This window comes from Paramormyrops kingsleyae, chromosome 19 (genome assembly GCF_048594095.1).
Source record: "Paramormyrops kingsleyae isolate MSU_618 chromosome 19, PKINGS_0.4, whole genome shotgun sequence".
NCBI lineage: Eukaryota > Metazoa > Chordata > Actinopteri > Osteoglossiformes > Mormyridae > Paramormyrops > Paramormyrops kingsleyae.
This window is the reverse complement of record NC_132815.1, coordinates 20450504-20475833: the sequence shown is the minus strand read 5'-3', so window position 1 is coordinate 20475833 and position 25330 is coordinate 20450504. Positions and strand designations below refer to the sequence as shown.

At 43.6% G+C, this 25330-nt stretch overlaps 1 protein-coding gene and 1 non-coding gene across 8 annotated transcripts; both read left to right on the top strand.

Moving 5' to 3' along the window:
• The first annotated feature begins 42 nt into the window (after positions 1-42).
• syne3 (spectrin repeat containing, nuclear envelope family member 3) lies at positions 43-23831 on the top strand. Of its 7 annotated transcripts, XM_072703104.1 has the most exons (21): positions 43-165; positions 285-827; positions 965-1110; positions 1473-5136; positions 6817-6991; positions 8804-8976; positions 9620-9929; positions 11698-11850; positions 14486-14830; positions 15560-15699; positions 16283-16457; positions 16818-17000; positions 17316-17459; positions 17559-17690; positions 18089-18250; positions 18550-18722; positions 19531-20344; positions 20472-20621; positions 20746-20922; positions 21536-21577; positions 21839-23831. In XM_072703104.1, the coding sequence occupies exons 4-21, from the start codon at positions 4967-4969 to the stop codon at positions 22022-22024; spliced, it is 3804 nt and encodes a 1267-aa protein (XP_072559205.1). In that variant the 5' UTR covers positions 43-165; positions 285-827; positions 965-1110; positions 1473-4966; the 3' UTR covers positions 22025-23831. The 7 variants fall into 7 exon arrangements, with proteins under 7 accessions (XP_072559205.1, XP_072559206.1, XP_072559204.1 ...); XM_072703105.1 differs by having other exon boundaries at positions 285-1110; positions 11698-11841; XM_072703103.1 differs by having other exon boundaries at positions 285-1110.
• On the top strand, positions 247-523 carry LOC111841789 (small Cajal body-specific RNA 13). Its single transcript, XR_002837762.1, has one exon.
• Positions 23832-25330: the final 1499 nt, after the last annotated feature.

Genomic DNA, 25330 nt, shown 5'->3' with positions numbered 1-25330 from the left:
CAATTTGCTCAAACTACTTCCTGTTATTGTGTGACAAACTTCCGTTTCCGTCACTTCCGTTTTCTTAAAGCTATATAACAAAATGAATTAGTTCAATGTTTTGTGGAGGGATAAGAACTTTTACAGGTAGTTTGGAATGTCGCTTTATTCATCTTGGCAAGAAAGGTTTGTTTTACGAATGTGGAATACCACTTTAGTGTTTTTTTTTAAACGTAGCTTGTGAACGTTATATATAATGTTACTTGAGTTTTGCAGTCCTGTGAGTTGGCTCCCTACATCCATAGCGTTTGGGGCGAAAATGGACTGCAGACATTAGGCGAAGGAAGCGAAGGCGTGGCCGCCGGAGGGCGCGCGGCTCCACGTGCGATGTTCCTTCTACATCCCCCCCTTGTGCCCTGCTTCCGCGGCGGTGACGGCTAAGTCTGTTTCGTCCCCTATCTGAAAGCAGGCAGAGCATATCTAAGCAGCTAGATATTGCTTGTTTGGACGAGTCCCCTGACAAGCACTTAAAGCTGCTACAGTTGTTAACTGTATTATAGCACAGCTTACCTTTAGGACCGATGCTTAGGCGTATTGATTTTGGTAAATTGGTGGTAAATCTAGTACTTACTGTTTGTTTCTTTCCACAGGCACGGAAATCGCCAATGGTTACGTTGGACGTTTTGTGAAAGATTTTATTTCTGATTTGTTCAATGTGTATTTTGACAACATGCCACGATACAAACTTGAGTGGCTTGGTTATTGACTGATTACATCTTTATGAAAATTGCGGATGCATTACTAGTTAACTGGGGGAAAGCATTTAAAAATCAGGAAGCCTGGTATAGGTATGTCACTATCATCAGTTCTGCGCCATAGGGGCTTTGGCAGGCAGCCTCGTTTTCAATTTGGTCGCCATTCCCCAGAGCACCAGGGTATCCCAGTAGTTTTTGCCTTTTTGTTGTGTTATTTTTGTGTCTATTAGGGTAACCCGTTCTGATAACGTAAAACACACCTTCATCCAGGGATTTCCATTCAAAACACGGTCATCTGACTTTCTGATAACTTCGAAATTTCCTCCCGATCTTACTGAAAATTTCACTCATTAAAACCTTCGTTGGGACAATAAAGGTAAGCAGAATTATTCTTCAAACTATGATAATTATATTTCTTAGTTAGTTTATTGTATTTAGGTGTATTTTGAGCAAAATTTATCGATCAGCAGTTCACTTTTTTGGATCTGCCGCGAGAGCCGGCCATGTTGTTTTGTGGTGAACAGTGCAGCAAGAGCCGAAAATAGCATGATTTTCAGCATGGAATTTACAGCTTTAAAATGATGTGAAGGCTTTTAAATGAGGTTATATGTGTTTATGAATATATATATTCTTGTAATAAAATGGAGTAGATACCCATCGCTTGCTTTTGTAACACAGATGATTGATAATTTTGAATGGGTTGGAAAGGCTAGAAATAGTTGCATATTGTCTTTTCAGTTACCTTTAACATGAAGAGAAAACGTAATCCTCCACAACCAGCACGGGCTGGCATAGCAAGGCAGCATCTCAAAGACTTCTTTTCTTCAACTCCCGGAGATCAGACAGTTCTGAACGGGCACATACTACATATTTACCTTGAAAATGACAAGTCCATCACCAGAACCATTTGTGGAGTTTACAAGGCCTTTGGTGAATCATATTCACTGAAACCAAATGATCTGCAGTCAATAACCAACAGGTTCATGACATTCCAAAACCTCAGTCGCGATAAAGAACGATTTGTGGAATTCTGTAACGAAACATTTAAATTTCCCTCTAAATCAACAGCTGCAACAGAACTTGAACCGAATGAAATGGCAATTGCAGAACCTCAACCTGGTCCTTCAAGTGTGCCAGACTCTGATCATAGCGAGCTACTGGCAGTTACTGAATCTCCAAGTGTACCTGTTTCTGGGCCTAGTGAGTTTGTCACCCAAGTCTCTTATAAGCGTGGAATGGGAGAACTCACGCCAAAGGAAGCTAAAATGAAAAAAAGGCTTGATTTTGTGGCAAAAATGCGGAGCTCTGAAAAAAAACAGTATGTGAAACGCATAAAAGATCTTAAAGACAAACTTGATGTTACAAGATTTGCTAAAGTTAAGTATTCAAACCAGGAAATTCAACGAAAGAAGCATTCAGTGACAGTAAAGGATGCACAAATAACTTTGTTGAAAAAACAGTTAAAAGACGCCAAGTACGACTATGCGAAAATACGTCGCAACCATGAACGTCTAAAGAAAGCACGTGGAAAAAAAAGGCAAAGTCATGCAAAGAATTTTGTTTCTATGGAGGTACATCTCAAGGTGAAGCAAGAACTTTCAAGGAAAGATGAGATTATCCTTAGTTTGGAAAACAGAATACTAGAACTGGAAGAAAGTTTGCAACAATTAGCTCAGAAGGATGAAAAACTAACAAAAAAGGATGGGAAGACATACAGTTTAGAAACACACATGAGATCATATTGTCAACCAAGTGCCAACAAAAAGTATTCCGCTTCTAATTGAAAGTGATGCCAAAAGGTCAGGAGAAAAATTAACCTCGATACTTCAGAGGTCTGCCATTGATCAGATGGTACGAGAACTTGATGTAATTGCTGATCTCAAGGCAGCAGAGTGGGTCATGAAGAAACCAGGCTTGACGTTAGGGTTCGATGCCACCACCCAGGAAGGGACTCACATTAACTCGATACACTTGACATCAAAAGAGGAATGTGAAGTGGTGGACATTGATGAGCTTGCTGGCGGGACTGCTGATGATTATCATGATCATGTGACGCATTCTATTGACAACCTTGCCAGTGTCTATGCCGACTTCCACCAGGAGGACTATGGATATACCAGATCCACCATGATAAACAAAATTTCAAATACGATGACAGACAGAGTTGCTGTGAACCATGCAGCCATCCAGAAAGTGAATGAGACATGGGGAAAAGTATTAAATGAACTTAATTGCCACCTTGATCCCCTAGATACCATTGCATCCACATGTCGCTCAGCATTAAAAGGTCTGGAGTCCACAAGAGGTCATCTATTTGGAAAGGATTCTATGGCAGGCAATTTAGTGCTTCAGATCAATAAATTCCGCTATAAAGATGGGAAGGGAGACCCTAAGGGTTTTAAAACATTCCTTGACAAAAAGAAGCTATCATGTGGTCTAATCCCTAGGTACCGTGGCAATCGTTTGCACGTCCTTTTCCATATTTGTGGAATTCTGTATCAGCACTATGACACATTTCTTGAATTCTTCACTATTGGAAGTGTTTCTTGTGGGGGCCTGCAGTCAAGTATTAGACAGGATTTCCAGAATCCGACTGCAATATTAGAAATCCAAGGTCTTGGGCTCTTAGGCAAGTTGCTCACTGGCCCATGGATGCAGATGTTCTATACATCAATGGACAGTGAAGTAAGCCATATTGATGGCATTCGGACTGTCAAGGATGTTGTGGCTTGTTTGAAACTTGCCTCTACAGATCTACTTGTGATTCTCACCTGGTCTACAGACTTCTTTGGGCATCCCCTGAGTGCTAGTGATGCAACTCTTGACAAGCTGAGAGTTTTAAGAGGGGGATCTGGCAGTAAGGAAGAGTTTGGAGTCATTGTAAAGACATGTCTGAATGCAGTCATTGCTGTTTTGGAGCGCCAGTATAAACGCTATTTTGAGATGGAACTGACCAGTGCTCTTGAAGAAGAAACAGCTTCAGCCCGTCTGCACAACATAGATGCGGAAGAAATTATGGGGATGTACAGCATTGAGAAAGAGAAGTCGAAAAATGCCAGAATAGACTTCTTAAGAGCAAAGATGAGGGCTAAAAAGAACCGTGTTGTGCCATATTTGGATAGTTTGAGCAAATCAACAAGGGAAGCCGTTGTGGACTGGGCTGTAGGTAGAGCTAGATTAAAGAGAAAGGACAGTCGGAAAAAGCAGGATGAAATTAGAATTGAATTGATGAAAAGAGCTGCTTCAAAGATTCAGGAAAAAATTGTAAAGCAGAGGAAGGAAGTGGATAAAAAGCTGCAAGGTGTAGATGTGAGGGATATTGGTACAGCATTTCCAGAGCTTGATGAAATGACAAAGGCAGATCTTGAGGGAATTTTGTGTGGTACTGTTGTGGGTAAGAAAATCCTGCATACTTGGTATGATGAGGACAATAGTTCAAGAACTGTATACTGTGGTAAAATTGAAAAGCAGAAAAAAAGGAATGGTGTTGCCTACTTCACAATTGCTTATTGGAAGGAAAATGAGACATATAATGAAAATGCAGAGGACACATTGTTGACCAAATATGAACTTGGGGCTGACCTCATTGGTGGGGACCTGGTGTTTTGTTAAAGTGACAGCTACTTTGCTCCTGTACCTTTTGATACTTTACTATGGACAATGCTTTTCAAATGTATTATTATTGAATGGATTATAATGATAACAGAAAGTACTTTTTAATTTGATGCTGTGGACTCTTTGAAAAGACATTCTTTGTATTATTCACTACATACATTCTCCGGTGAGTATTAATTGACAGACAAATAAATTAAATAATTATTTGTTTTATTTTCAGTGTATCTGAGACTGTTAGGCAAGGAATAAGCTTTCTAATGATACCTAGTTTATTAAAATCTGATAAACAATAACAGAGTTATGCTCATTTTTCTGAACACCATAACAGGTCACACCTACCTGGTACTGCGGTGCAGAATATCCTCACCCAACAGACTTGCGTATTTTAACGAATTTATACCCAGATTTCTTTATAGTAAAGTGGTTTCACAGGTTTAATAAATCTACGTTGTTTTCGGAAGTTTGACTCGTGTTATGTTTGAAATGTATCCAGGGGACGGCTACGGTCGAAACTTTGCCTGCTGTGAAATAAAACATTTTGGTCAACTGAGTACGTCGTGCAGCTTTTATTTAGTGAAATATTTACAGGAGCACGTTCGTTGTTGTCATTTTCAGCAATGAAACGCGCTCCTTACGGCGTGACGTCAGCGTGCGTAAGGGCGCAGCCCGGAATGAATGGCAGGTCCTGCCCCAGCAATCCGCGTCTCTGGGTGTGTGTTATTACTGTCTGTGAGCGTGTCAAGCCACTTCGCTGGCAAAGTTTCATTTATATACGCCTAGGCCTCCGGTGAGTTGTTGCGTGATCATTGTGTGAAGCGGAAGGTTGCAAATTTTGTAATGTTTCTTTAGTGGTAAGCTTATTTAATTATTTTTAGACAGTCGCGTTGTATTGATGCATCTTTAAACTATGTACACGTATATTCATCATTCTTGTATTTACCATGCGGCCGCCTGTGTTACCATTAACACACGTAGCTGGCTTGTAGTATTTGGGAAGCTTTCTCGTTAGTCGGCTTTTGAGTTAATGCTTATTAGCAGTCCTAAAATGTGAATGATCAGCACCCTTATGGTAAATATTGAATGTGTTGAATGTGGCTGTACTCGTGGTGCAGTTAGATGCTGTCTTCAGACCAAACCTCTTCGTTTCCCCGGCTTGTTTACATCTCAACTTTGAAACTCTCGTCATTTGACAGGCAACCTGGTTGAACCGTTTTCCTTTTAATCGCTCTAAAGTATCTAATCATTGCTTGTGAATTGAAATGATTTTGAAAACGTAGGCGTATTTGAAATTGGATTCGCTACCGAAATGTTTGTTTCCCTTGCAATTCATTTTATATTATAGATGAGCTGCCGGAAACCCAAATATAGTATTTGGTCCAGATAGTTACCGCTAATTACCTAACGTGTAGATGGTATAAGAGGATTTTCTCATGATTATCGTGGTCTTACGTGTTTCTCAAATAGAATCGATAATGCAGCATAAAATACATTGCCGTTATGTACATAATCATTGCTCCTCTACTCTTTTTTTTATTTATTTTTTAATTTTTTTTAAATGCGACTGTAGAGGAAAACCACTATGACTCATGCAGGAAAAATGACTACTTCGCCGTGCTGGATCGAGCGACTCGTCATTTTAGCTACTCTGAACATTCTTATTATATAGGGTTTAAACAGATTCACAGGAGAAGTGGGTTAAAAATGTTCTTAATCTTAGGTTGCATTTGGCTATTCAGCGCAAATTCAATTAAACTTAATTGTATCTCAGTCGCAAGCAATGCCATAAGAGATACGCAGCATATACAAAATGTGAGTACCGAATTACTTGCAAGTAGAGGGGAAAAATGTTTGTTGTGAAAAGCCATTTAGAAATACGTATCGCTTATACAAACGCTAAACTGCTCTGCAATGTGGCTTGATATAGTCATGCAAAGTTTTTAAAAACAGTACAGGTGGACACGATTTGATCTCTCTTTTAGTCAGGGGCGATTCTAGGATGTTTTTTTTTGGGGGGGGGGGTTCATAAGAAGGACCATCATTTATACAGAGGGGCCAATTTTATTATTAGTGAATGATGTATTTTGAATAGATGAGTGACGTAGATGAGGGCAGTCTGGAGGCCAATCAGCTTTCAGCTAGGGCCACTGCCCCTTTGCCCCCACCCCTTTATAGCCCCTGTTCTTAGTACATTTAGATTAATTTAAATGTACGTATGTGTTCGAAATTTTGATTAGATGAATCAGTCGTTTTGAAACGACCTGCTCGCTGGCATGCACGTAATATTACTGCAAACAATGTTTTCAGTACCAGTGCTATGAAAGTTACTGATATTAATACTTGATGTCTTAGGTACATGTTTTATGAGGACGATTTTATATGTATTATTTGTAAACTGGGTGTTTTCTGTGTCTGCACAAACTCAGTCACAGAGGTCTGAGTTGATGGCTGCATCGGTGTTTCTCCTCAGCTTTCCTGCTCCCAGCAGCACCTACGTTGCCATGACTCAGCAGGAGCAGGCTGAGTTTGGGCAAAGCCTGGAGGCCGCCCTGTCTTGGATGCGAGCAGCCCACGAGAGGCTGAGGGTCAATGACAACACTCAGGGCCCCAGGGATGCCCTGGAGGCCCGGCTCCGAGAGACAGAGGTACTCCGCTGCATGCATTGTAATACGCTTTTGCATGGAGGTGTGGAGAGCGGCTGTGCTCCCTGCGGCTGTGCTCCCTGCGGCTGTGCTCCCTGCGGCTGTGCTCCCTGCCGGCCACATGCACAGCTTCCTGTATTCGACACATGGGGGTCGGGTGACACCCATGTGACACCCTAGGCGAGCCCCCCGGCCCTCGACCACTGTAGACATGGCAGTAAAGGAAAAATATATATTTTATATATATACAGTGGTACCTCAGAACTCGAATTTAATCCATTCAGAACTCCGGATCGAATCCTAAAAAGTTCGAGTTGTGATCGAATTTTCCCCATAAGAAATAATGGAAAACCAATTCATTGGTTCCCGCCCCCTCAAAAAATTACATCTAAATATGTTTTTTTAGCATTTCAACACAAAATGAACCAGATCAAACAAGAGCATATACTGTACTAAACACATCTAAGCACAATTATCAAAAAAGTAATTTGTAAAGTAAGAAAATAAATGTATCCAAATAATGTGTCCTGCCCCAATTGTCCGCTCCTTCCATGTGCCACGCCCCCTCGTTAACCTCGTGTGGGATCCCCATGTGATCAGCTGTTTCTGCTTGTTGTCCTTAGTCCTCTGTATTTAGTCCGCGTTTCAGTTTGTTTCCCCAGTCTGATCATTTTATTGTCCGTCTGTGTTTTGCCTGCCTTACCTGTAATTAAACCCCGTATTCCCCGATACCCTGACGTCTGCGCCTTTGTCTCTGTTCCGTCTCCGCTCTGCACGACAATGTTATTATAATTAAATGTATTAATGGTTTATTATTAATATTAAAATAATAAGTAATCTTTACTTCAAAATGTATTATTATATAATAATTACTGTTACTGTCTATCATTGTCTAAATGTATTTTTAATGTCTAAATATGTGTTCAGCTAGTGTAAACATGCAGGATGCTATCACAGCTAATGCGAGGCTGAGACTGAAGCTTTACCCTTTGTTTCCGCTGAGAGACGTGCCACGTGACTCATTTCCCCGCGCGTACATGTTATCTTAGGTCGGCGTTCACGGTTTGACTTTTGAGATTCCGATCGAGTTCTAGGTAATTTTTTTTTTCGAACTGGTTGGTTCGACTTTTAAGAAATTTGAGTTCTAATGAGTTCGAGAACTGAGGTACCAATGTATATACACACAGTACTGTGCAAAAGTCTAAGGCAGTCCAAAGAAATGTTTAAAGCTGTTTATCTGGGTAGCAAGTGTACTTTGGCTTAGAACAAAAAACACAATTTAACATTAGAACATGTGCAAATTAGGAGAAACACAATAAAAACTAGTAATAATTTCTTCTGTTTTCTAAAAAGTTACTGATAGCTAGTTGGATGGCTAGATGAACGCCGCTTCAGTTCCCAAACTTCTCCTCAGGGGCACCTCAGCCATCCATGATTTTGTTAAATTTCACCCACAGCTCAATTAAATAATTGAATAAATTGGTTTAAAAAGTCAGTGACAGATTGACTAGCTGTATGAGGTGGACTAGTGGCCAAGTCAAAAAATACATGGCTGCACTGGACGGTCACTGCAAATACTGAGATGATTTTAGCAGAGGTTCTGAAATGGCTAAGCTGACACACTTTGACAGGCAATAATAATAAAAACAACTGTTATTATTGTTGCTGATGTTATTAACAATAATTGTAATTACATTTGTCATCATATAATAATGATACTTTTATAATATTTTTATAATAATAATTAATTGCCGAAACCGTTTTGGAGAAACTGGGGTTGTGCAGCTGTTGGGCCTTTGCTGTGCGCCGTCGCAGGACATCCGTGAGTCCGAGCATGAAGGCCGGATAAAGATGGACAGGGTCCTGGCCGTGGCCGACGTCCTGCTGGAGAGCGGGGATGAGGAGGTCAAGCGGGAGACACACGCCAAGCTGAAGGAGCTCAAAGCATTCTGGGACGAGACGACCACCTACATCACCCACTGCCACTGGTGAGCTGCTATACCATCTACAACAAATCTCTTTTTAAATAATTATTTGCAAAACATTGGTTTCTTTGATCAGAGAGTGTGGCACAGTGGGTAAGGACACTATGCATATGATCGAAAGGGCACTGGTTCAGAATCCTAGGTTGGAGAAGTGATTTCACCATTGGGCCTTACTTGCTTTCTGACATATGTGTCTTTGGATAAAAGCATTTGCTAAAAAAAAACTTTTTAGAATAGTTAATTGTGCATTGAAGATGGATTGTGCCTGAGTTCTGGTTTCCACGCTTTGTAGTTGTTATATTTGTAGTTTTAATCAGAGATGATTCTAGGGACTTTGGGGGCCCTAAGCAAAAAACTCCATGGGGCACCCCCAACTCGCCCTCCCCCTACATGGAAAAATGTATTACCTTTATTTTACTGTGAAGTGTAAATTAATATGAACAAAGGGAATTTAATAAACATGTGACTTTTAGTTTTGTGAAATACAGAATACAGAAATAAAGCAGACTTGTCATTGCAAAGCTCCATGTAATCTGCCACCCTCGGGGGGCCCCCCTCCTAGCTTGGGGCCCCAGGCCATCGCCTGCCCTGCCTGCCCTGTCGCTGCACCTCTGGTTTTAATTTCTCCCTTCCTTGTCCCTGGCAGCCGGATTGAGTGGGTATGGCTGCACTGGAGCGAGTACCTCAAGGTGCACGAGGAGTTCGCGGTCTGGCTGGGTAAGATGCGCTGCACGTTGGAGCCGCAGCTGGAGCTGCAGCTGGACATGCGAGAGAAGCTGTGGCAGCTGGATCACCACCGGGTGCTGCTGAGCGACGTGCATGGCCAGGCGGAACTGCTGGAGAGGCTCTTGGAGGAGGCCCTGGCCTTGTACAGCCGCACCGAGGACCCCAGCGTGGGCTCAGAGGCGCTGCAGGCGCTGCAGGATGCCTACAAGCAGATCCGGGATAAGGCTGCGGTGAGGATGCTGGGATCTGCCACATGTCTTCTGTCTGTTAGGGTTGGTAAGGGATGAAAAGAGGCCCCACTCACAGAAACGGTGACGCTGACCATACACAGAATATCCCTCTCTCTCAGGGGTGGGCAATCAGTCAATCAGTGCTCTAATTAGTAACCTAATTAGGGAGTTGCAGTGGAAACCCGCAAACACAGCGGCCCTTTCTGGATGAGACTGCCCACCCCTGCTCTGTCTGCTGACGGTCCTTGGGTATGGAAAGCTTGCATCACTCAGTCAATAAAACCCCAGGAAGCAGGAGAGCATGAACCTTCTGACTAAATATGACATTTCTGTCTTGGTAATGAATGTGGAAATGACTGCACAAGCCAGCACCTTGCAGGACGGCTGTTTCTCTTTGACAGAGGCTGGGTCTTTGGTCCATGTTTACCTCAATGCAAAAGCAAATTATTAAATTCAGTCCAGTTCAGTTTTATATAGCCCCTGTCACAATGGAGTCGCCCCAAGGCGCTTCACATGGGTGTGTTGTGATACATTACAGCATCATCAAGAGAGAATAATACAAAAACCGGGAAAAGGGGGAAAAAAAAAAAAATCAAAATCAAAACCCTTTGTCTATCGTGGTCACCGGTGTTTCCTTCTCAAGATGACTCATGCCCCCTCATATCATAGTTTTAGTCCATCCAATCGTCTTGCACCCTCTTCCCCTGTACAGGGTTTTGGGTAGGATGCCAGTCCATCGCAGGTCACAGGTTTGCTTAACTGCTTGACTTGGTCTGCGTGAGGGACCCAGAATGACATGAATAGAACATGCAGCCCAGTCCTTGACATGTGAGGCAAACAAGTTACCCACTGAGTGACGGCACCATAATTTTTTTACTGCTATAATAATAATAATAATAATAATAATAATAATAATAATAATTGATACTTTATTGATACCCGTTAGGAAATTCTCTTTGCCTCCCTCAATATGCTCCCTGTGGGTGAGAAGGTGGTGTCGGTGAAGGGCAACCACCAGGGAGCTGGGGGTTAAGGGCCTTGCTCATTCCATTTATACCTTTGTTTATGTACATGGGGACCTTAGTAGTTCATACAGTGTTTTCATTGAAAAAATATCTTTAAATTAGGACTTTTTCCCAAATTAGGTCCCATCATAAATATTGTCCCTTGTGCTATTTTGGGTTATTACTGAAGGAAAAAATATTTCAGCTGATTTTAGTTTCACAAAGCTTGATTGTCCTGCACCTGGTTGTTTTCCTTCCTTGCAGTAATCGCTTTAGAGGGTGAGGAATCCAGGCCTTATAATCAGAGACTGGCATCCTGTTGTTCTTTATTTGTGGATTAATATGATTTTCTGTTTGCTGGTATATCCCATTTTGCTAATGCAGGCGTGTAGAGACACGCAGAATATGTGCGAAATGTGTAGGGGCAAACTAAGCAGGGGACACGTCACATGCCAGCATTTAAACAAACAAACAGTGTCTGCCTCTGTCAGTTGGAAGCTCACAATATCGTGATTGTGACTGTTTTCTGCTACTGAACTAGATAATGTGATGATTTAGGAACTTCTGAAGCGTGCCCAATTTAATTTGAATAAAAGGGTTGTGTGTTTCGTTTTATTATGTTTCTACCTATTGTGTGTCACCATAATGCTCTGTCAGTGAGAGCGAAGGCCACATGATCAAGATGGCCAAGAGCCAGTGTCCCACAGGAGCTTGGCTTTGCTGTGAGTTTAGAGTATTCTCTGTTCTCCTTCTCCTGCTCTTAGGAAAGGGTGGTGCTCTTACAGAAGATTGTAAAAGACCACCAGACCTACGAAGGCCGCGGTCAGAAGTTTTTGGCTTGGTTGGCGTCCAAGACAGCGGAGCTGAATGGCTGCAGTGAAGCTGAGGACCCTGAGAAGAAGCTCCAGGTCATGCAGGTACACACCACAGTCACTAGAAGAGAACCAGTCCAGTTACCCTCTGGTTCTCCGACAAGCCAGGCTGACTACATTCACTGGAAGAGAACCAGTCCAGTTACCCTCTGGTTCTCCGACAAGCCAGGCTGACTACATTCACTGGAAGAGAACCAGTCCAGTTACCCTCTGGTTCTCCGACAAGCCGGACTGACTACATTCACTAGAAGAGAACCAGTCCAGTCGCCTGCCGGTACTCCCAACAGGCCAGGCTCACTACAGTCACTGCAATGCCCCTTTCGCACCGAGCCCTTGCTGGTGCCGGTGCTCTGCTGGAGCTCAAATCGGCCCCACAAAAAAATCATCTCGCATTCACACTCACATGCTGCCAAAAGGACAGAACGATGACATCAGTGTGCGTGTTGCTGTGGGAGGGGTATTGTTTCGCTAGTAAAGACAACAGAGATGGAGGAGAGTGCAAGTTGCGATGGATGCATCCTTTTTAAAATTCACTGCAAATGCTTCCGTTATTTTTAGCACGGTGAATCAGTTTAAATAATTTGCTGCTTCAGACTATGTCCATGCGTGTGGCACAACTTCAACGAGTGGGCACACGACAGGGAGAGTGAAGACAAGAAAAGAATATGGTAAACTTTTATTTTGCAAATATACAGACAGTCAAGAAATCTGTAAACCCTTCACGTGAAATAAATAAATGTGATGCTCCTCTCCATCTGTATTCTTACAAGTTATACAGACGTTATTTGGGTTTGCGTGTAGTTTACAGACACGCTGCGTTTGAACACACCCTTACTCCTGCCTAGTTTACAACCCAAAACTATGAAAGGATCACGAACGTCGCACATAAACATACGTGTATAGCTGTACGTTATGTATTACTGGCTGGAACACCGAAGTCAAATTGAAATGGTAGCTCATTAGCTAGCTGGCTTTTCTTTACGATATATTGCCCAGCTCTAAGTACAACACAGGTCCAGCACACAAAATACACCCAAGCATTTAATGATGTACTGTTTTGTTTAAGGGATTCTTTGAAGGCATCCGACATCCACCAAATGTAAATAAAGTTCTTAGTAACATTACAGGCAAAAACAACAATAACAAGAAAGTGGTCACGGAGTTCAATGCTCTAGTCACCTGGTTAGCAGGTCTGGTTCCAAACACGCCCGTGATTTCAAAGATGGCTCCATATTTGTTTTTAGGGTGGCCAGCACCACTTTTATGTAGCTCTTTTTGACTTGTGTCCTTTTTTCAGTTTTTTGTTCCCGACTTGCTCCGTTATTCTGATAACCCCTGCTTTCCCCAGCTCACTCCGCATTGCTTCGTAAACGTTTGCCTTCCGGTGTGATGACTCTAATTTTGCCTCCTGACATCACACACTGTGAACTCTGGCCCAGCAATCATTAGCGCCAGAAGCATCAGCACTGGCCTGGATTTTTTGGCCCGGCACTGCTGTTTTTTTTTTTTTTGTGTGTGAATGTAACAACCACACCAGAGTTTAGGCTCGGCACGAGCACTGGCTCTGGTGTGAAAAGGCTACAGTAAAACAAGTCCAGTTACCTGTTGGTACACCGACAGGCCACCCTCACCACTGTCACTACAAGAGAACCAGTCCTGTTACCTGCAGGTCCACAGATAGGCCAGCCTCACCACAGTCACTACAAGAGAACCAGTCCTGTTACCTGCAGGTACACCGACAGGCCAGCCTCACCACGGTCACAACAAGAGAACCAGTCCTGTTACCTGCAGGTACACCGACAGGCCAGCCTCACCACGGTCACAACAAGAGAACCAGTCCTGTTACCTGCAGGTACTCCGACAGGTCAGCCTCACCACGGTCATAACAAGAGAACCAGTCCTGTTACCTGCAGGTCCACAGATAGGCCAGCCTCACCACGGTCACAACAAGAGAACCAGTCCTGTTACCTGCAGGTACTCCGACAGGTCAGCCTCACCACGGTCATAACAAGAGAACCAGTCCTGTTACCTGCAGGTCCACAGATAGGCCAGCCTCACCACGGTCACAACAAGAGAACCAGTCCTGTTACCTGCAGGTACTCCGACAGGCCAGCCTCACCATAGTTGCAACAAGGGAACCAATTATCACCACACCTTACAAAGACTTTTATGAATCATGTGTCATGTATGTAGGTGACTGGGAGAATTCGGTTGTGTAGTTTCTAAACAAAGAATATGTTGAGTAATTGCAGCTTACGCAAGAAACATTAACACTGCTTCTTCAGTGGAAGACCTGCTTGTGTGCGGGTTTCATCCTACCAGAGCACATAGATTTATCTTTCATGGAATGTTCCCTAAAGGAAATGATTCAGTCTGTCAATTTTAAGAAGGATGTTCTTTGGACTGGAAAATAACACTGTCTGCCGCAGGACCTGGAGACAAAAAAAGCCTAGAGCTGTAGAACCAGCTTCTGGTTCTTGAGGCCTGTATAGTGAACAGGATTTCAGTTATTCTCTCCTCAGTTATGAATTGTTTGGAAAGTAAGATCACTTGATATTTCAGATGTCAGTCCACTGGTGAAATGTTTTCAAAAGCCTGACTCAATCTCTGGACCTACACAACCAGGCCTGGCTACGCACTGATCTTGCATATGTGAACTGGTGATTTCTGTGTCCTACAGGACCTGTGGAAGAGCGTGTCATGTGAGGAGGAGACCCTGCGGGACTTGGAGTCCTTGGCAGAGGCCGTGAAGGCCCAGACATCCCCGGCCGGCGCTGAGGCCATCACCAAGGAGGTGGAGCATCTGCGAGATGCCTGGGAGAAGCTGATGCAGCGCCTCCTGCTGGAGCAGGAGAGATTGCAGGCCTCGCAGCGCTCGATTGCAGACCATGAGGCTCGAGTTGAGCAGCTCCGGGCCGATGTGGCACAGCTCCGTAGGGTGCTGCAGGCCCAGGGCCGGGAGCTGGAGGGCTCCGGAGGGGAGAGGACAGAGGAGCAGTTGGTGGCAGCATGGAGAAAGTACACGGTACGTCTCATCTGAAGGTTGTTGTGGTCCTGTTTAACTTCACGTCCTCATTGCTGAAATACCTGCCTCCATTTTTTTCCCTCATGCTAATGGAGCATAAATTGCCTGACCTGGTAGCAAGTGCCTTAAAGGAATTTTTATGAGTAGGATTCTGGGACAAAGGGTGTTACAGGTGCATGCGATGACACGCCTAACGAAGACGTTCGAGGTATATGGGATCTGGTGACTCCTCAGCAAAGGTGTTATGTTCGGTACGATCGTGGGAAATGGAGACCCTGACCTACGCCCTTTTCCTCCGGCATCCACTGCAGAATTTAAATGTTAGTTAAAAAAAAATAAATAAAAAAATGAGCTTAATATACCTGGCAAACACAAGTGTACTAGGTGAAAACGAATAACACTGTTTTTCAGTGTAGTCTCATACTGGCATAATTACTTTGAAATGCAAAATGGCTTTTCTTCTCCATTATTATTGGGTTAATCTGTATCTGTTACAAAATGTGAAAATTGGTTAAAAGCATGCTGAAATCATCAGTGTATTCATTTTTCAATTCAGCTCAGTTAATTTTTGTGGCACATTTTCACAACGTTACATTGTCTCAGATTGTGCTAGTGGAAGAGTCAACCCAGACGTCCCCTGCAGCCCATTAGTAATACTTCTGTGTGCAGCTGTAGTATCCGTAGGCGTCCCTCGTGGGAAGTTCCCTCAATGTGGATCTCTGTCCCCAGAAGGTGCACGCTGCCCTGGTGATGGAGGACCCTGCCGTGGAGAGGATGAAGGCCAGGCTCAGGGAGCTCTTCCACTTCTCACAGGGAAACACGGGGCCCCTTTCCGACGATGTAGTGGCCATGATCAAGGAGTACCAGGGGTGAGCATGTGCTGTCAGTGTGTGTCCTGGAACTGTAGGCTTTACCCAAACCAGCATAGTCTGGGGGTCTGCAGACCAACGCGGTGTCTTGTTTCTGTTGAATCTAATTCAGAGCTTTGGCTACAAGGCCTATTGAATCTTGTGCTTATATTCAGCACATAGGACAGACCCTAGAGCAGGGGCCACCAACATGGATGCCCCCAAGGACCACATGAGTCGCCCGCGAACCTGTTCTAAAAATAGGACAACTCACCAGTGAGCAGCGTCTAAAGTTTAATTTTATCCTGTTGAATTTCTTTTTTAATCACATTTGCATTTATATGGATTTGAAAATGACAATATCTAAAAAAAAAAAAGCATTTAAAACGTATTAATTATACATGAAGTTTAGATAAGTTTGGGATGGTGTTTTCTGGTAGCCCTTCGTATGGCTCAGTACCTGTGAAGTAGCTCTCAGTTTCAAAGAAGTTGGTGACCCCTGCTCTAGAGACTCTGTTGGAGATCCCTGATCTAAGTAGTCTTTCCCCATATTCAAAAACGGTCCAGATTTAAGTGTCCTCATCTCCTGGTATCTGCACTGCAGGGTTAAAAGTCGTGCGTTCCAGTTGTCGACGGAGGCGGAGACAGATCTCCAGAAAGTTCTGCGAGACCCACTTCGAGGTTACAAGCAGTGGACCACCCTGGCAAGCGAAGTGTTGCGGTCATCAGAAGAGACGTCAGAGTTTTCACACCTCGCACTTCTGGTTCAGAAAATGGAGGTAATCAGTCCCTGTGGAGCCATGTGATCAGCTGTCAAACCGGTAACGTGATGTGGCCCGTCCTCGCCCCAGGGATAAGATCTGTCATTCGTCAGTGTCCGCATGCCAGGAGAGCTTGCCGCTCAATACATAACAGCTATGGAGAGTCATGTACGTCAAGCCACATGTGTAATAGCTGATCGATGTGTGTAACGTTTGATCAGCGCTGAGCACCGTGTCCCGGTATCTATGACTACTGGAGCCGACTCCAGTTTTAGCAGAGTTGGTAAAACATTGAAACACAGTCTTTGTTGCTTCTTGGCACCGCAGTTTGCTCACCGCCCCCACATTGACTCTGACTGCACCCTCTTCCCGGTTTAGAAGCTGCTCAAGCACAGCCTTCAGCTACAGGAGCGTTTGAGCCTGCTGCAGGTGAAGGGCGACCTGCTGAGCAGCGTGTTTGGCCCAGACAAGGCTGAGGACATTCTGACAGAGCTCAGCGCCGCAATGAAGGAGAGAGAACAGTTGCACAGCCAGCTGGCTCAGAAGAAGCGCCACCTGCAGGTGCAGAATGGCATACCTTGCCAAGTTTTTAGACCTCATACTGCCCTCTAGTGCAAATATGAAATTTGGGGGGGGGGGAGAAAAATGTAAAACCCAAATAATTATCTTTCCATATTGTGTTTGCCGTGATACTTATGATCAGATTATATTTTCACAGTTTTAGATTTTTTTATTGTTAGAAATAAACATTCATGCTTAAATATATTGGTTGTTGGGACTGATCTTTTTAAGAGCTGCTAAATCCACTGATTTCTCAGTGGTTTAAACTAGCATTTTCCTACCTCTGACTAAAATGCACTTAATTACTACATACAGGATTTGTTGCAGAGATCAAATGGCTTCGGAGAGGCGTATAACTCTATTTCTAAACAACTGGACCAAATAAAAGAGAGACTAAATGCAGCAGATGGACTGCAGCCTGATATATTGGCCAAGAAAAGCCAGTTTGACCAATTTGTGGTAAGAAAACTTTATCGTATATCATCGTCAGTCTCCAGTGTGTGCTGATTGGCTGTCAGGGGACTTACAGGGACTGATAAGAAATCTTTTATCCACCAGATAATGAAGAAGGACTTGGAGGACTGTGAAGCACATGTCACAGCTCTGGAGACTCTGGTGTCCAGCCTTACAAACCGCCACATGTTCGACCAACTCCATGCGGAATGGAGGGAGCTATACAAAACTGTGAGGGTGAGTGTGCATACTGGCCAGTAGGGTCATTCTTTAATAACAAATGATTTTTGAGTATATGGCTGTGGAAAGGTCTTGTCTTTCGATTACTTGGATATGACAGCAAATTCATGTCAAGTGTAAAAACTTCTCAATTATCACTCTAAAGCAGTTGAGTGATGTATGCTTAATCTCCTGTCTCGTATCTGTTAGTTATCTTTCTGGTGTCATATAATCATGGTTGTGTGTCTGCTAAGGCTTTATTATGATAGTTTTACTGTTGGAAGTGCTGACATTTCAGTTATGTCGAAGGCCGTGATGGTTTTCTGTCATTCTTTAGTGCTGTATCAAAAGTCCCCATGAATGCAGGAAGCCCCCCTGTATGAGAAAAACCTGCTCCCCCTTGCCTCCCCCTCCAGGTGAAGGTGAACGAGAGCGAGCGGAGCATCGTGGAGCACGAGAACTTCCACGAGAGCCTGCTGACGGTGGAGAAGTGGTTGATGATCATGAGGCAGAAGCTGGAGTCGTTCTGCGGCGCGGACGGCGAGTGGAGCGTGCAGAACCGCCGCACCGAGGCCGAGGTCTCCTCTCCCCCTACCCCTCCTCTCACGAGGGTGTCCTGGCCTGGGGCTGGGCCCTCATTTTGTGCCATTATTTGACATTAACTAAGTACTTGTAGAACTTAAGGACTATGTAATTAAACTTCAAATGCTCAGGCTAAGTGAATGATCCTTCATGAGATTACTGTAATGTTATTTGCCAGAAGCAAGAGGGGAGGGTGTTGGATGTGATGGACTGAATGGGATGAATTGTTGGGATGAATCGCTTTTGCTCCACTAGTTTCTGTTAAGCTCTGAACAGTTATGTTCATCACCTCTAGAGGGCGCTAGGGGAGTTTCCTGAGAAAGAACTTCAGCTGCACAAGACCGAAGCCCAGGGTCAGATGGTGCTGTCCAGAACGTCAGAGGAAGGGAGGGTGCACATTCTGAGGGACCTGCACCGCTTGCGGGAGTCATGGCTGTCACTCCACACCCTCAGCCTCAACGTCTTCAGGTAGCACTGCCTGTTATTTGATTGCGTCATTGGCAGCAGAAGGGAATATTCTGTTAGCTGTGAAGCCAGCAGCAGTACCTCTCTTCCTTGGGGACTCAGAACATGTATGTACATTAGGGTGACCCCCTAATCCATGTCAGGGGGGACACTATAAGCCAGGACAGGGTCTGCAAACTACAATTTCAATTACAGAAGACCTGGATGTCACCTTAGCACTGAGTTCTTGCTGTGTGCTGATTGGTCAGTCTCCTGCATGTGTCACTAATGTTAATGTGAAACAGCTGGGTGAGTCTTTCAATGAAGGAAACAAACCAGTAGAAGCACAAGGAGAATTAAACCGATTAGCCAGGCTCAGGAGCCTTTCAGTTTTAAAGTAGTTTGTAAAATCTGAAGTAGCTCATAGTGTCCTCCTGACATGGCTTAGGTGGGCACCCTAATGTACATGCATGATGGAGCACTCTTACATGGAGCGGAAGATACGATGATAAATTCTGCAGGATAGTAGGATTGTGTTCATTGAGTTAGATTTTCTCATTGCCTTTTGGGAGCTGCATGCTTTTAAAAAGCAAAATAAAAGCCTGGATTTCAGTCTGAGAGCAAATGCCCCCTCTAATGCTTGTGTATTAAAAATTAATTTGAACATAAAAGGAAAACTAAATGGTTTATTTTATTTCACCTTTAAGAAACTGTTTTCTGTAAGAAGGATGCAACTTCCATTGCTCAAAGCAGTGTTGTGTGTAGGAAATGGGTTTTATATTGTGTGTATTTGACCAGCACATGCTATGATTTATCTCACTTTGCCCTGCAGGTTGCTTAATGGGGAAGGAGCAGGTGGTGTTAGAGAGGTCTCTCCACTGGGAGAGATGGTGGGCAAGATTGGGTCAGACAGAGACTCCATCTTGACAGAAAGTGAACACACCATCCAGGGGAAGAAATCTGAGCTAGTGTCTGGGTGTGGCATCAGGGAAGAGCGATTTGATGCAGGGTGGGACAGTCTGAGTAGAGCGGACTCAACTAGAAAACCTTTGGGTAATTCAGATGTAGATCTTCAGCCGAAAGGGGGAAGGTCAGGGATCCAGTGTGAGGAGCCTGATGGAATAGATCTCAGGATGGATCATGGATCTAGTAGAAAAGGATTACATCAGGTAGAGGATATGGTTGAGAAAACACCCAAAACTATGGTGGTAGCTGGAGCAGGTGGGAAATCTGGTGGTTTTGTAGTTGAAAGGAGTTTTGGCTCTAGCATCAAGGCTGAGAAAAGTGTGGTAGGTACTAGTTTTTGGGTTGAGGCATCAAGTGACTCAGATGCTGGCAAGAAGCATCCGAAAGGAGGCGGTCAGCGAAGAGCCGAAGACTCAAAGCAGCGTGGAGCCTCAGACTATGAAAGCTGGAGGGGAGCCGGGCTCGACGTGGGGGACCCCCCCAGTGGACGTGGTCAAGATGCTTATGGAAAATACGCAGAAGGAAGTCATGCGTGGAGTAAATGGCAGAACAAAGGGGGAGATATGTACGCTGTTGATAAAACCCCCAAGCAGAGGTCTGGTGGAGAAACTGGTGCAGAAGATGAGTCGTCTGGCGAGAGAAGACGAACCCCTAAGGATGGATCAGTTCATCGCAGACTGGTAATACACTTGGCAAACAGACATTGATTCTGAAAAATGTCCTTATTTTGATTGACTGATATAAAAGCCTTAAAGTTACATCCTCTAAGCTCTGTTTGTTCCTTATGCCTTTGCTAATGCTTTCCAGATACCTGACCCTGAATTCCAGGGTGATACTAAACTTCTAAGGGAGTTTGAGGTATGGCTGAAGGCCGAGAATGACAAACTCTCCAGGATTCGGGGACAGAAAGGGCAGGGAAATGCTGCTGAGCGGAAGGAGAGGGAACAGACACTAAAAGTAAGTCTGGTGGCCTCTGTGGGCGAAAGTCCAAAGACCTCTGGTCCAGGGTCTCATGGCAAAATGTCACTTTAGCTGTGATTATGCTTGTGACTGATGGTGCTTTTACTTGAACACTTTACAGGACCTGCGTTCCCGTGTGGGATGGGGCCAGAACCAGCTCCAGAAGCTGCTCGCGTTGTGGGGGGTGGGGGCGGTGACGGCTCAAGCGGAGGACCTGGAGGAGCTGAGGTACCGTTGGATGCTTTACAAGTCCAAGCTGAAGGATGCAGGAGACCTAAATGCCCCCCTACAGCCCACGGTATGGTCCTGGTGGATGAGCGAGTGTGACTGATGGTGTAGGGCAGTGTTCCCCAACCCAGTCCCCGGGGAACCCCGGACTGTCCACGTTTTTGCTCCCTCCAAGCCAATCAGGAACACAGAATACCTGGTACAGGTGCACTGGGAGCTGAGAGGAAGCAAAAACGTGGACTGTCCGGGGTTCCCAGAGGACTGGGTTGGGAAACACTGATTTAGGGATCGTACTGTCCATAGAACATTTTGATGCATCTACGTTCTTTTAAAATGAGTACTTAGTGTACAGCATAAAAAACAAAAAAATCTTGAGATACCCACAGATGGTCCATGTTTTTGCTCCCTGCCAGGCAGTCCACGTTTTTGCTCGGGAGGTGGGAGGGAGCAAAAACGTGGACTGTCTGTGGGTCCTTGAGGACCGAATTGGGAAACACTAGTGTACAGAAACTAAATGAATTGAGTTATATGTAATATTTATTACTTTGTATTCACGTTGGTTTTTTGAAAGTGTCATTTAAATCTGTGGCACAGACACTAGATGTCATTCTAAGCTCTTGAAATTGGACAAACATTCAACCTAGTCTGAGTATATTTCAAAACAACGTTACTTTTTTTTGTAGGATGCAAGAGTCCTACGAGAGGAGAGTGTAATTATGAGAAAGGTAAGTGACTGAGGTGTGTAAGTTTCCAGAAACAGCTGTGTACGGCCCCCGATTTGACATTGCTCTTTAAAAGTACAGACTCTCTGTCTTTTTAAATTACGTTCTAATTCCGAATAAAGCCTATGGACTTCACACGTGTCGTTTTAGCTGAATATAAACCCGAAACGGCACACTGCATGTCAGTCTCCCTCGTCCGTCCGGACTTGCATGGTGTGTTAGCATGTTGTCAGCCTGCACAGCTGCTCTGCCATGTCTCCCCAGAAGCGCTCCAGGTTCCTGTCACGCGTTTGCTGGGTGGCACTGCCCCTCCAGCTGCTGCTGCTGGGCCTGCTCCTGCTCGCCTTCCTGCTCCCGCTGACGGACGAGGGCGCCAGCTGCTCCCTGGCCAACAACTTCGCCCGCTCTTTCAGCATCATGCTGCGCTACCACGGGCCGCCGCCCACCTGAGAGGCACCCAAAGAAACCATCAGATTTCCACAAATTACAAAGTACAAATGCATGTTTAGGCTCCTTCGCTTAGCACTCGGAGAATCCCCTTCAGTAATTTTTCTTTTTTAAACTTGAACATCAGTACAAAGTGAAGGATCATGTAAAATTATTTTTCTTAGCTGTCGTATTCCAGGGTGTTTCTGTCTGTTATAACAATAACAACAATAATAATAATAATAATAATAATAATAATAATATGATATATTTAATGTTGGTATCTGCAGCAAATCAAGACTGACTGTGTGGTTCATCCATCAAGACATTTAGTCTCTGTTTATTAAAACTGTTACTTTTTTATCTCAATGGAAGGAATTCCAGTGCACTGCTATTGCTATGCTTTATTATATGCAGTGTAACTGTACTGCGTTTGAAGGTGTAACCCTCAGTATAGCTGTATACATCCAGTCCAGTGTGTAAAAGATTATCTTTTTCCCCCTTAGTGTCCATAAAGGTACTGCAGAATTTGGAAAGGTAAAGAAATGACCTATAATCCAAAGGCAGTTAATCTGTAATATGCAATATTAAACATGAGGTATGTTTTTTATTGGAAGAAGTAACCCTTATGTATGTGGTGCATTAAGTGTACATGGATGCCGCTGATACCTCTTACCAGCTTAATGACTTCGCACATTTAAATGCAATATACTTTGCGTAGAGACAATATACTGTGTGGTTAGGGGGTTTAAAAGATGAATGCAGCTTGAATGTGTAAATATAATGCAACTGACCTACATTGGTACTGTGTTAAAACTATTTAAAACACCCTCACCTGTACCTGCAAATGCATTTTGGACAATACTGTGTATTAGATGCTACCAAAAAAGGTTTGGCTTAGGCTTAGAGAGATTTGGCCTGTTTGTGGAACATTTTCATTCATGATCAAGCACGAGAGCATCATAGTGGCCTTTTGATCTTCTTGCTGCTTTACCACTTGCTTAAACGGTATTTCTGCTCTGGCTGGAAAAATTCAAAGGTAATCTACCAATTCAACTTCACACCGCATCTGGCCATTTTTCAGGGCATTGTCACTGTAAGTGGTCTCCTGGAGCTCTGCTCATTGACACTAGGCCGTGATCGATGTAGACCACGCATGTCCGCCAAGGTCTTAAGGCTGTGTCCGTCTGATTGATGTCCTTATAAATCTACGGTCATCCGGAATATTCGCACCAAATAAAGATTTGGCCTGGTCATTATCGGAGCTAGTATGTGAGAGTAATGGTAAAGTAGGGCATGGTTATTATTCCATATGACGAATGTAGCTTTTGTCTGTAGCCAAAACCACTGCAATGCCTTCAACCTGTTGGAATATTACCCATTTCAGACTGTAACAGACCCACATTGATTAATAGTGCTGTTTAGGTTTACATACATCTGTTTTGAGAAGTTATCTTATAGAACTGCGGATGCTTTATATTTAATCATGGCTTTAAAAAAAATACAGCGGTGACCCTCACATACTGCATGATATGGAATAGAATTTGCATGTAGAGGTTTATTTTCCTGAATTCAAACACCCGGGCCCTGGGTGTAATATTTTGTACAGAAATGTCATGAAGCTTTTTGAGATGCAGAATATATTAATAAGGAAACTGCTACTATGTTCAGGCTGGTTCAGAGATGCAAAGCTTTTGTAATATGTTACAACCTATTTTACTGATGGGAAAAAAAAAAAACTCATATTTTTGAAAATATATTAGCAGGACCTGTATGTAGCCAGTATTTTTCTACAGTACTCATAAACAATAAATATGCAATTATATGTGAATGATCTTTGCCCCGTTTGTAGTTTTTTTCCAAGCCATAAATATAGCTAAACTAGTAGTACAATAAACTTCCATTGGAAAATACAGAATAGAATAAACTGGGTAAAAAGCAGCTGAAGTAAACAAAAAAATCTTGAGATATCCTTGTATGCAGGGCTGCAGCAGTGAGAAATGACTTGACAATATGCAGATGTGGACATACCGGTATTGCTGTGACACCTGAGTCACTGAGACTTCCTGCCTTATCAGTGATGTAACTGCCTCGATTATAGAGACACTCTGCGTGTTACATCCCTGGCAAATCTAGTCATGTGACCCATGAAGGACCTAGAAGTGGGTCACACTTCTTTGCCTGAGTGTATTTGGACATGTTCACTGTCATCACTCAAGTTGATAATCTCTATTTACGATAGTCTGCATCAGCCGAGACGCTGCCCAATGGCCGCACAAATGTTATGATCTCGTTTTCGTTTCTTTCGTAAAATGTTCGCCAAGACCTTCGAGCAACAAAACCTCAGGAAATGGAGGGGAACGTGTATGTTCCCATATAGATTGTTTTATCAAGCTGAACTTTCATTTAAAAATAAAGTCTTGGTGTACTTGAGAATTTAAAACTAATTTTGTTCTAAAGTCCACTGTGGTAGACTTAAGTACTAAAGACTACATTGGCATTTGCAGGAACCGTGGTTTGTGTAAATGCCAGTGTAATTTTCAGTACTTACACAAATGCTGCTGTCCTCTTAAATGCAGAAAGGCTAAATTGGTCAGCCTGGCAGTGATCATTTGTGAAGTGTCACTTTTCTTCCAAAGCAGTTTAAGAGGTCTTAACAGATGTCAATGAGGCGCCAGAATACCATGAACTTTGAGGGTTGTCAGGGTGGATGAACATAACATTATTGTCCATGCATCCACTTTCCAACCATCTATCCAGAACACGGTGACACAGTGGTTGTTTGTATGCTTTTTGCAATCATACTAAATTCCTTAATTTAATGTTTGGCTACACGGATTCGATAGATTTTAATCTTTCATACTGATTTGAAAGTGGTTTTCTGTCGAAGCAAAACCAAAATGCACTAATTTGTTTTCCCTGCCCACCCCCAATCAATTCCCCAAATGTAGAAAGCCGTGGTTTATTCCATCCCAGAAATGAGGTCAGAGCAGCAGAAGCCACTTGCTGTCACTGCATAGGCGCTACGGGGTGACAGATGTGACGCTGCGCGGTCGTAAGTGTCGGTTTTAGGCTGCGTCCTGCGTTCTGCTGGGTCCGCCTTTATTTGCAATTGCATGGCTTAGTGCTTGCGGATTCACATGAATTCATTTTTCATTTTAAGTCCTTTCCCCAAGCACTTAACTAGCAAAACATTAAAAGCTAATATAATTACTAACATCATGAGACGCAGAAAAAATGCAACACATGGCATAGGCTACGTTTAAACACGTGTGAAATATAAAAAAGATGAACATGTCAGATAAATGACAATTACGAAAAAAAAAAAAA

Excerpts from the sequence above, each read along its gene's own strand:
- syne3 (XM_072703104.1), top strand. The coding sequence starts at position 4,967 with ATGAAACGCGCTCCTTACGGCGTGACGTCAGCGTGCGTAAGGGCGCAG. Across the intron at positions 11,851-14,485 it reads AGAAGCTCCAGGTCATGCAG|GACCTGTGGAAGAGCGTGTC; the intron begins GTACACACCACA and ends TGTGTCCTACAG. Across the intron at positions 17,460-17,558 it reads GCCAGTTTGACCAATTTGTG|ATAATGAAGAAGGACTTGGA; the intron begins GTAAGAAAACTT and ends TTTATCCACCAG.